This window comes from Spea bombifrons, chromosome 8, assembly GCF_027358695.1.
Source record: "Spea bombifrons isolate aSpeBom1 chromosome 8, aSpeBom1.2.pri, whole genome shotgun sequence".
NCBI classification, from domain to species: Eukaryota; Metazoa; Chordata; class Amphibia; order Anura; family Pelobatidae; genus Spea; species Spea bombifrons.
The window spans coordinates 10,840,681-10,853,252 of record NC_071094.1 but is presented as its reverse complement, the minus strand read 5'-3'; the positions used below and the strand labels follow the sequence as shown (position 1 = coordinate 10,853,252).

At 40.4% G+C, this 12,572-nt stretch overlaps 1 protein-coding gene across 1 annotated transcript; it reads right to left on the bottom strand.

The window, feature by feature from the left end:
• Positions 1-1,874: 1,874 nt before the first annotated feature.
• On the bottom strand, positions 1,875-10,414 carry GCNA (germ cell nuclear acidic peptidase). The gene is made up of 12 exons (XM_053472852.1): positions 10,279-10,414; positions 9,873-10,011; positions 9,011-9,062; positions 8,257-8,303; positions 7,951-8,014; positions 7,506-7,591; positions 5,403-5,837; positions 4,642-4,810; positions 4,262-4,406; positions 3,729-3,867; positions 3,143-3,347; positions 1,875-2,556 (listed from the first exon to the last, which is right to left on the bottom strand). Exons 1-12 carry the CDS (start codon positions 10,339-10,341, stop codon positions 2,304-2,306), a joined length of 1,797 nt encoding a protein of 598 aa, XP_053328827.1. The 5' UTR covers positions 10,342-10,414; the 3' UTR covers positions 1,875-2,303.
• Between the last annotated feature and the right edge of the window lie 2,158 nt (positions 10,415-12,572).

Below are 12,572 nucleotides of genomic sequence, written 5' to 3'. Positions count from 1 at the left end.
CTGACTACCTTGTTACATTAGAATTGAAAGGATAACATATAGGGCTAGCCAGGCAAACATTTTCTCTGGATATCGTGTCTGACCAACCACACAGAAAGCCTGTTGTGGGAATACAAAAATGATTCAACCAGATGGACAATATGTAATTAGAGGCTCCCCTTGTGGTAATGACTGTAACTGCAGGAGAAAACTGCTGTACCAGGTTCTTATTTGCTATTTAAAATATATATAATTAGGACACTATGTGTTAATGTAAAAAGAAGGATATTCACAAGTTTGTTTGCTGAGGATAAAATGGTTTTAATACTTGAAACAGCTTCCACCTGTTTCATTTATCTAAGCCTCTGATAGATGGTCCATCACACTCTAACCAATGAACTAAATTAGCACTTCTTTGCAAGTCATCCCTAGTATATCCCAATATGTGTTGTACATGTTAACAATATATGATTGTCTGCCTTTGTTTTGCTCATTGGAGTACCTCTCTGCTGCTACTCCTGAACCAATCAATACTTTGTTGCCATTTACTTATTTTTAACATTTCTGTAGCATTAATAAGCCTACTGTATAAGTGTCATGTTAGCGTAAGCAGAGTTCTATCACATCAAAAGACTTTGTTGTCAATAGCACTCAGGCTGAAGTTTATCTTAGTAGCAAACTGCAGTCCCTGGTGTGTAGTTGGGGCAGCAGGTAGACGCCTACGTGATTCGCGTAGGCAGCTTCTGCTGCAGCCGGAAAGACGCGCCGTTAGCAGTGGCGGTTGTCTGTGTCCATCGTGCATGCACCCTATGGCTGTCAAGAGTGAATTCCAGCGCTGTGGGGAACTCTCCTCTCTGGCAGCTGGGGAAGGTCAGCGCAATGGACGCAGATAACCCCTGCTGCTAACGGCACTTCTTCCAGCTGCAGCGGAAGTAGCCTATGCAGATCACATAGACGTCTACCCTCTGTCCCAACTGCACACCGGGGAGTCAGAAGCACTGGTAAATTTGAGAGGGGAGTGTTAAATGGGGGACATAAGACAGGAGGATCCAGGTCGCCTGCAGCGCTGCAAGGGATCTGGATCTTAGTCTCATAGTTGGACCTATTTGAGGTCTGATTATAAGATGACCCCGATTATAAGACGAGCAAATCGAGCAAATATGATTATTATTTAAGTTTTATGTTCACAACTTAAAGCGAGCAAATTTACAACGTATGTAGTAAAACAGGAAACTGGTTGTATTCTGTGCGATCAGGATGCGCCTCGGCTCGAATGTCTCTGGACCCATGTAGACCTTGGCTATATCTGTTTCCTCAAATCTCAGATTATTGTAAATTGTAGTAAATCATGTGCTGCAAATTTAATAAAAAGATATTGCATTAATTGGAGTCTAAGACTCCAATTTAAAACCCTTAAAGCTTAAAACCCTCTCCGGAAAAGCTTTTAGAATTCACCGTTTGATTTGATCAGTTGAACATAACCACACGTTTAGGTTGATCTCTGTGTTAAGTATGCAATTTCATCCACAGGCGTTTATTCTATAAACATTGACGCTGCAGATGTCTTCAACTCACTATGCATTATAAAACAGAGAGCTTCTCCAACATAACTAGCTTAAATGACGCACACATCTTAAGTGTTGTCACCAGATCGCATAGAAAGTCTTTGGGAATCCCTTACACCCAACAGGTATTTAAAAAAAAAAAAAAAAAAAAAAAAGGGGTCAGGAGCAGTCTGAGCTTCCAGGGCTTAGAAACCCCCACTAATATCCAAATTTCATCTCAGGAGAAGCAAAATGCTGTTTACATTCATAGACTTGAGAATGTTTTTATTTAAAAAAAAACCCAGGACTTTAATATTCTGGTCATGTTTAATATGCAGAAAATTACTGAGCATTTACTCAAAAATATTCTTTATTGTTATGACTAAGATAATACAATAAAACACATAAAAGATAACATTATAAAAGGTCACATTAAGACAAATTGGCAACAAACATTCAATGGTGCTTTCACAATATAACTCTAGACAATACCAGGACACTTGTTTCATTGTTTTGATCACCTGCTTTATGTATTTACAGACATGTGAAGGTTTAATACGTTTACTGCAATTAAGAATTGTTGCAGGCCCACAGACCGAAAGACCAGTAGACATCACGGTCCAATCGGCTTTAGCGTATGTAGGGAAGTTAATAATAAAAATCTTACACATGTAAACTTTCAGTATTTTAAGGCAAACCATTATATTTAACAAATTATTAATTCATGACGAGATTCACTCCAGGTCACATTGACGGGGGGGGGCAACTACATTTTGTTCATCAGATCCCATTAGTGATTCTTGCTTTTGTTGAGAAATCAGAACTAAGTTTTCGCATTACTTCGGCATGACTCATCCCAGTCATTCCTTTCTTTGCAGAGCCATAATTTTCCTTAACATACTTTGCAAATGGAGTGAGTTGGTTGCTGGAAGGAGAGCCATCTTTCCGAGTTGATCCCACCAATACAAGCTTCCCCTTACACAAGGCACAAACAAACTTTTCTGTATCGAGGGATTTGGAATGACGACCAAGTCTAAAGACAAAGACATAAGAGTAATTAGTAGTAAGTTTTAAACATTTAAAAGTGTGAGACTATAGCTACACTAAACACCTTACGAAATAATTTGTAATGGTTACTTAAATGATAAGACCTATTCCTATTAATAAATTGCTGGTATGGTCTAAGTTTGTATCGTAGGATGGTAGGCTTAAGTTTCTCATTATGATTATATGTGTATATAAGAGGTTTACACAATTAGATATGTCACCAAATGGAAGATTGACATCTTAAAAGAGCATATAATCTGATCTAGAATACAGATCTAGAATACTAGCAAACATCAAATATTACTTTAAAAACGGTAGGGCTGATAAACTTTTCAATTTATGAGCAAGTGAAAAGATTTATACGATAGTTTTCTTTCTCAACGCAATACCTACAACATCAACAGCATCTATAAAACAGACTTCCCCTTTGTCATCTTTTTCATGACAGATAATTAAATTGAAGAAATTTAGAATGAGCGAATATTTCACCATTTTATAAATTTCTTTGAAAATGCTGATTACAGGATTGAACTGTTAACTAAGCGCCCATTAAGAAACAAAACGAAACTCACGTGTTCTTGCAGCGGGAGCACTCGTACGTATACTTATAATTTATCTCGTAAGAGTGGCAGCGAGTCACCATTGGCAGCTCTGGGTGAATAAGCGTAGCTTTTCTGGCATAAAATCTCCAAAACTGCCCATGTCCATCTCGAACACCATTGATTAACCAAGTAGCGGCATGGCAAATTTCATGGATTAAAGTATCTCTAAGGCGATCTAAGGAAGTTAAAGAGTGTCATGTGACCCAAAGCATTCACTTAAATATATCGTATATAGGAGATTCACACATCTAACAGAATTATATATATTTTTTTAATTTTATTAAACGAGGACCACTTATTAAGGGGGCTTAATGCCCCTGAGCATTTAAAAAACAAAACAAAAACATTTATTCAGTATGCTGCAATCCTGCCCCCATAGCTATTGTATATTTTTTACAAACTTAATTTATTTTTGCTTTTAAACGTTTGTCATATCATGTTTTTATTGTTTTTGGGTGGAAATTCAGGGTTCCATGGCAATGTCGGATAATCAAGTAAACGTAAGCAATGGATATTTTTTAATGGTCTTTAATCTCTTTGGGGATAAGCAACATACCTGCAGAATCACAGACTTTCTCAGACAACTCAATCCGTGCATACCGCTGCAAATGAGGGACTTTCTTCTGTCCAGTTACACAATAACCAGCAGTTTTCCTCATCTTTTTATTCCAGATTATTTCCATACTTTCAGGCAGCTAGAGACAAAAAAATATATATATGTTAACAACTCCAAGCAACTGTCAATAGATTTTAGGTTTAAGACCTTGAACACTGCCCAGCAATCTAAATCCAGCAAGGGGCACCAGCCAGTATTTGTTGCAAGTATGGACCCTGCCAATACCCACAATAAGAATATTTAAACTGGACCCAAAATTAAACAGATCTACAGGGCCACATGAATAAGGATCTCCAACATGAGCACAGAGCTATGCATTCTACAGTAAACATAATCAGTAACTGTAGTAAGTCACTGATTGGCTACACAAATATACTAGTTATCTACTTTACCTGTAAACAAAAACAAAAAAATACATGTTAATAAAATGTTTCCATTAGCAACCAAAAAAAGATTAAGATTTCTAAACACACCTTCTGGTCAAAAATTGTGCGATTATAAAGACTGTATAGCCTAGCTGTCAACTCCTCTTTCTTCTGCTTGAAGCACTTCACATAAACGGACTTTGGGTTAGACAGGTCTTCTAGAAAACAATCTATTACCTTGCAGCGGACTTTCCTGGAAATAAGATACATTTTTAATGAATGATTACAAAGAGGCATTCAAAAGAGGCGAATACTCTTTAGCAGTATTTATGTGTTGCCAATCCATTCTAACAATGCTGGTATATTTAAGAGCACTGTTAATGAAAGGCAAAAGGTGCAGAGTAGTTAATATAATAACACTAATATTCTTAAAAATATTATTCAATATAATAAACCTTTGTGAAAGAGTAAATGGACGAGTTACATACCCACTATCACAATGTGGTTTCTCTGCATGTTGAACGCTTCTTCCTCCTTTGTCACTTTTCTCTGGGAGGAAATAGGGACTGGAAGATGAATCATTCTGTGACTTTGATTTTTGGCTTCTGCCTTTCTCTTTTGTATTCGTCAAATCAAAGCAAGGGACTTTTGTTGGTTCTATTAAAAGAAGAAGCCACGTGTAAGAGTAAATATATGGGGGAAAAAGTAGGAAGTGTTGAAGTATGACAATTATTGACAGGTTTTTGTAGCATACAATACGTATGTCAGAATGTTATAGGTAGAATCTAATTACTATACTGTAAATACTTATAGCTTGGTGGCAATGGAACCAATTCAGGTACAGGTTAACACTATTTTAGGACATCTATGCCTAAACATATATAAAGGACGAAAGTAAAGTTAGACATATTACAGATCTATACCAGATTAAGGCTCAATAATGAATATTTTATCTCTGCCTGATAAACAAACATTCACAAAAAAGAAAAATATATATGTTTCTGGGAGAGTGAAATTAAATGGTATCATTAACTAAAGTCTATACTAGCTACCAGTTTGCCTGGAAAAAGCAGCAGCAATCTTGGTAGAAAGCATCTTATAGGTGGTATTTTCAATTAAGAATTACACCTGTATTACTTTCATGAACTAAGGATGCCTAGGGTGAGTGATGACATGGAAATACCAATTTAAAATGTAATTGTTGGTTTCATGAAGCAAAATAATATGGTGATTTGTTTATACATCAAACCTGTTAGAGCCATTTTGGGTAGGACAAATTTGCTTGCTGTTGAACATGGAGTTTGGTTCTTTGTCCTGTTTTTAATGCGTTCCATAAGACTGTCAAACTCATCATCAGAACTTGTAGATATAGTTGGCTTAGACACATGTACATCTCTTGTTTCGAATACATCTCCTCCCAGAGGGGAATCATTTCTTTGTTCCAGACGATTTTCCTTGTTATTTTTGGAGAGAGGTTTTCCAGAACAGTTGTCCGAAGGCTTCTGTTTAGTTCCTTTATCCAAATTCAGGTTTTTCTTTTCACTAGTCCTGTCACGCCATGTGCTTTTTATGACTACCGAATCCTCATCATCACTGTCACTTATAAACACTGGAGATACTTTGCGTGTAGAGGGTGTCCGGTTCATTTGAGGGGATTGTGATATCTCATAAGAATTCTTGGTCCCTGTGAATACAAGTTTCATTAGTCACTTTGCTTTAGAAAGTATCCGTTCTACAAGTAGAAAATGCGTAAATTACAAAAAAATAACAGTTTCAAATTTATCATGCCACAGAACCCTACAGGCCAGCGGGTTTATCCCCTCGATGTCCTATCAGGACATGAAACTATTTTGTTTTTTAACTTTAACTTTGCTATTATCTAGAGAGGGCATAGAGTCATCTTGGATCTGTATCCTTCCCATGTTTACAAATTACCGTATTGGCTCGGATATAGGCCGCCCCTGTATATAGGCCGCACCCTAAAAGTTTGGTGCTTTTTTAAAGAAAAAGTTTTTTTCTTTAAAAAGCACCAAAAAAACATGCTGCCACTCTGTCTCCCCCCCCCGAGATATGCTGCCACTGTCCTCCTCCCCCCCACCCGAGATATGCTGCCACTCTGCCCCCCCCCCCGACTTACCAGAGCTGACTCCCAGGTGTCTTGCGGGGCTGGCGGGGGACATCTACGCAATACACGTATACAAATTCCGGTGCCGGCACTCAGCGGATGTGCCGGCACCGGAAGTTGTATACGCGTATTGCGTAGATGTCCCCCGCCGGCCCCGCAAGACACCCGGGAGTCTGCTCTCGTAAGTCTTGGGGGCAGAGGTAAAACGCATCGTGCGAACGGTCACCGGCTGCGGCGATGCGGCTAAACAACCTCCGCTGCCGGAGGCTGTTTATCCGCATCGCCGCAGCCGGTGACCGTCCGCAAGATGCGCTTAGACAACCTCCCGTGCCGGCACCCCCCCGTGGAAAGTGCTGGCAGGGGAGGCTGTCTGAGCTTATCAGAGAGTAGGATACAGGTCCCCTGCACCGCTGCGGGGGGATCTGTATCCTAACTCCGCTGCCTGCCCGGCGCCCGGGACTGCATGTCCCGTGCGTCGGGCGCTAGACCCCGAATATAAAAAGTGCGGCCTATATTCGAGCCAATACGGTATATAGTTTACTTAAGGTCTTTTTAATTAGTTGCACGGTTCACACACAAAACCTTCTATAAAATGTTTAAGAAAATTACTCCTGTTCACGAACCCAGATACTGTGTCCTCAAGTGCCCAGCAAAGGCGGCTTTTGAGAATCTATAAGCAAAGGTGCATCAGCCACTGTTTTATGTAAAAACTTTGAATTGAATAGCACACGCGAAGCACAGTCCAGACTTCGCAGCAACAGTGCTGACAATTAGGTTTTCGTCCCCGGAAATGTCACATTATTGGGAGTACAGGCAGCTTAGTATGCTCAATGACAAAACAGTGAGGAGATGCGATGCCATAAATAAAAGGTCCCAGGCTTCTCAATGACATAATACTGACATGGCACGATGTGGCATCATACCAAACACCTGTTGTGGGCAGAGCCACACATGGACAGTGCTGCTGTGCTCCGGCATGAGACATTTAAAAGCTGGTTAGCATAAACTGTCTACTTTTTTTTATGTAACAGCATACTTTTGCTTTCATTAAACACAGTGAGTGCTAAAGGGAAGGAAAATGAAAAAGGAAATTGTTTTATTTTCTCTTTTACTGGATGTTTGTTGTGTCTTGGGGAAAAAACATTACATATAAAATGCTTCCCCATCCTCAGTAAACAAATTTTTGCAAATTATTTGGAGAGCAACTTCTAGGTAAACTAGACTTACCATTCTTGCTCCTCGTTCCTTTACTACTTCTGGGGAAAACCGGAGCAAAATCCTCCTCATCGGAATCAATTACGAAATCCTTCAAACTGTAGAAGTCAGCAAACATAAGGCGTTTTTCATGAATTTAGACAAAGTTGCAAAACAATTACCAAACAAGACATCTTTATTGGTAAAATCAAGTTATAATTGCTAGCACGTGGCTAACAATTAAGCAGTGATAACAAATAGGTAGCACAATCACTTCTCAACTAACACCGATCCTAGCCATTGTAGTTTGATGACAATGACAATTGGTTGTTTTTGACAATACAGTGTGAATAGTTTATGGAAGTGCGGGTATTTCGAGATCTTCCAGCGATGCAGGAAAGTTTCAATAGATTGTTTGGAAAAAATCTTAACATTTGATTGTTTATCACAGGCATTCATAAGGAAGATTTTCACATACCTTCCACTTTTATGATTCGATACTTTGCATGACCGTTGCTTGGGTGTTTTCAGCTGTATCAGAACTATATAGCAAAATTAAAACAAAGTTTAAACAAACAAAAAAATGCATCCAAATCTAGCAGGTAATTTCACTGAAGCAAACTAAATCAGAAGCATGGATGTAGGCAACATTTAGTAGGAAGAAAACTTGTGACAGATACCAGACTGTGGTTTAGGAGGAGACAACTGGGGTGACCAACACATAAAAGATCCTTAACTAAAAAATATTTTCAGAACAAAAGAAATTAGAGAAACCTAGACATACAGTTCTCAAATTCGTCATCACTGGAATCCAAAATAACCACTGTGCTCCTGCAATGCAAAACAAAAAGAAATGTTAAAAGACTAGGTATACACAATCAGCCTTGCAGGCCTTCGTTGTGAGAATTAACACTTCCACAAATGAACATTCATGCCTTCGGAGGGCGTTAGAAGTTTCAAATGGAGAAAAGCTTATAGTATTAAGCCAATTTGGATGATCTGAAGATGATATTTGGAATTGAGTAGTATATCCATCCCCAGAAGGATATGGACATTCTGTCGAGAGTTTAGAGGAGGGCTACTAACAGAGCAAATGGTTTGCACAATATAAATTATCAAGGCAGATTAAGGGACCTTGGTATGTATAGCTTGAAGGACAGAAGAGAAAGTAAATGTCATTTTAAAGCAGAAATAATCTAATTTTATAATATAAAACTAGAGGGTCAGAGGCTTATTACATGATTAAATAAGTACCTAGGAAATGTTTGTGCATTCAACAGCACTATGAACAGTGTTTCTTTATTGATTTAAGAGAAAGATTATATTTTAGACTCTACATGCTAATCCCAAACACCTTTAGAGTGTATTATGTCATACAATAAAAATGAATATGTACGGTCAACTTGTATGTGTCTGACATATGTAGCCTTGGAAACAGAACATTGGCCTTTTCAATGTCATTTAACTTGAGTCTTGGTAAGAAACTAACCCACACTTTACCATGGCACAGACTATCTTGCTATTACATGCATATTCACCTTGGAGTGTGACCAGATTTTAAATTTAAATTTTTAAATTTGCTGACGTAATCTGAAAGAAAACAAAAACATAAAGAGATCAAATATACAAATTATCACAAGAGAAACTTTAAACAGCTCAAAATAATGTTTAATACAAAGAACCACCTAAGGGACTTGACATTATTTATTAAAACACATATATACACGCACAAAAGCCAAGAAGCACAATCATAAGACTAAAATATATACATTGAGACAACCGAAATAAAACAAGTACCCTTGGTGGAAGGAATCACAGGAGTCTCATATGGCTTAGACCCTGCTGCATCTCACAGAAGCTCAGATGAACATCTGTATGGTCTAACTCACAAGGACATCCAAAGGCTGCCCTCTTGTGATAAGCTCCCAATATTAGTCCCAATTAAACATAAACGTGGGGGTTCGGTCTGAAAAAGGTTTCGGAAACTGCTCTGCAAACTCACTGAGAATTCCCTCTCAGAGCACCTGCAGATTACCGCTTACATATGGAATAGCATCTGGAGAGTCACAGGGACCATAGCTGCAGGGCTACATGCTGTTTGTATGAGACTAAGAAAGGTATATATAAAGCTAATATAAAATAAAGCTATGTCTATTGTTCCTTATATGTAGTCATTTATGCTAGCTGGGAGCCAATATCAGTGAAACATGCTATGCAGTTATCTTAGGGTAGGCACCGATGAGGAATAAGGCAGCTACCAGCAGGGGGCGACAAACACTGTCAATTTGCACAAATAACCAAATGACAGCTAAATGTTGAATTATCAGATATATTCGCTGTTTTATGCGATTGCTTAAAATGTACCCACACCGAGCACACTGTGGTTGTTTTTGCGCTTACCTTCCACCGGGGCACTTTCAGTGTCCGAATCCGACAGAAGCAGCTGCTGTGTACAGGGTGGAAACAAAGGGCTATCAGCTCCATCACAGTCTGGGCTTAGAATGCCTTGGGTCCCCGAACGTGGAAACAGCTGTGCTTTCTACGGATACAATGACTATGATTGTTAATGCACGCATGCAAGAGAAGCATTATCCACAGACGCCCCAATGCGTGTCAGGCTACCAACACGCCCTGGCAATCGGTAAAATGGGATAATATGTTATAATTATATCCTACGGGGGAAGAATGGGTTGGTTATTTTTTGGGGATAAGCAGCTATGCACGTTAGCGATATTTCTACAGGAAAGACAAGTCAATTTAAATAGCCCGTCCTAAGGCGAGGCTCCCCGTTACGCTACCCCCTCACATTCTCTTTAGGAGCCAGTCGAGATGAGATTCTGTCCAACAGACGCAGAGACTCGGATGCCATGTCACGAGAGACCGGCACTACACACTGGAAACAAGGATAGGAATTCAAACTTCCCGCGACCCGTAAGCTTTCACCTTCACTTCCGGGTACATTTAAAAAGAGGCTCGGCTAAAGCTATTTCCGGTGCACGGCAGATTTGGTCCGAACGCAGTGGATGTTGCAACTGTGCGTATCGGCTCAGCGCTGACAAACGGTTCCTATGTCCGTTTTATATTTATATTCAAGTGGAGAGCCCATGTTATAAGTCCTGTATCACACACATACAAATAAATTCACAGCAACGAGCAACCTCACGGCATCACACTCATTCCATAATAATATGGTAGCTATGAGAGTTTACGGGCTGTCACCAATAATTGAATAAAAAGAAAAATGGAGGCGGCTTCATGTGAGGGGGAAAGCTGACGGCGCATTTGTGTATTTGCTCCTTAACACTTGGGTATCAGTCCCGCCTATGATTAAGTGTGCGTATGTATACTATGCTCGGTGCTGTACAGCCGCATTCAGTACTTCCCTTGATGTGATCCTATGCTGCTGTATTACGTGCAATATGGATTTATTCAGTGTACTGGGACCCTCTGCAAAACCTGTCGTGACCCTAAACAGCCCCCTTAATGCAGTTTCATGGGCCTAACTTTGTGTGACTCCCCACACTTACACTAATGCAGGGGGTCAGGTGATGTGACACTGCAGCTCCCCTTATACCAGTAGATTTACCATTAAAGCGCCATCATCTCTCTCTGTTGATTCTATTATTGCTGCCTGCAAACTCCAGCAGGGCCATAGCTACTACAGTGTCTCTCATATAATGCGGCTGCTTATTATTATCGTTCAGTTTTGTCTGTGATAAAGGTTTATTGAATAACACTGGAACTGGGATTCCTAGGAGTACCAGACTCTTTTATCCATATAATGTTGTACCCTTTGGGACCAAGGCTGTTTTAACACACTTGCGGTGCCCATGTTTAGATGTAATTTCTCCTCACTCGTTTAGTGTACCCACACAAGTTATACCGTATTCGCCTGAATATAGGCCGCACATTTTCCTCCCACTTTAGGTGTTTAAAGTGGGGGTGGGGCCTATATTCTGGGTTTAGCGCAGGGATGCGCAGTTTGTGTCGCACGACGCCCGGGACATGCAGTTCCGGGTGCCGGGCAGGTGTCTTTTTCATTTAGCCCTGCTGCGGGCAAGCAGCAGGGTTAGGATCCAGATTCCCCGCAGCGCTGCAGGGGAGCTGGATCCTCCTCTCCGGCAGCCGTGGACATCTGCGGTGCTCCACCATAGAAGCCCCAGCGGACGTGCCTGCAACGGAGGTTGTCTACGGGCCCTGATAGATACCAGGGAGTCTGGGGGTGCATTGGTAAGTCGGGGGGGGGAGTGGCACTTCTAGGAAGCAGAGTGGCGTATCAGGGGGCAGAGTGGCACTTTTAGGGGGCATAATGCATATCAGGTGGGCATTTGTAGGGGGTCAGAGTGGCATATCTAGGGGCATAAAGAACATTAAGGGCAAAGTGACATAGCAAGGGTTATAAAGCATATATGGGGCACAGAGTGGCATATCAGGGGCAGACGGGCATATCTATAAGTAAAGTGCATTATGAATTAAGGGGGGGCCTTAAAATGGCTATTGGTTTTCTGTTTGTATCATATGCTGATAAACTGTATAATAGATATAATGGGCTTTTTTTTTTTACATTTTCCTGGAACTGGAGGGTTCCTCTGATGCATACTTTTTTTTTTAGCTTTTATTTTTTCCATATTTTTTTTTTCCTAAATATTTTACTAATCACACTATGATTAGAAAGCTGGGCTCCATTGACTTGCATGGTGGAATGCAGTACCTGTATTCGACCTGCAAGTGGAGCCAGAGCTCTCAAGAGGGTCTGGCCACCATCTAGTAAATTTTTCCAACTTTATTTTTTTCGAAGGACGCGTCGCCATCTTGCGAGTGTCAAAGTCATTCGCAGTGGCGGTTGTGATCGCTCTCCGGAGTGGTCACAGCGGGTCCTGGGTCGAGTGTTCGGTGTTGCTGAATGCCTCGTTAAGACTGGCCATTTACCTCTGGCGTATTTTGCCTGTATCCGCTGAAGAATGAGATACACTCTCAAACTCCTAGTCAACCAACCTGGCACCAGGATGTGTAGCACCAACACCGTGAGTAGCACACAAGTTGTCTGAGCAGTAGCTACCAGACTATCCAGGGAAGCGAGCTCTGGGCAACTCAAAACGA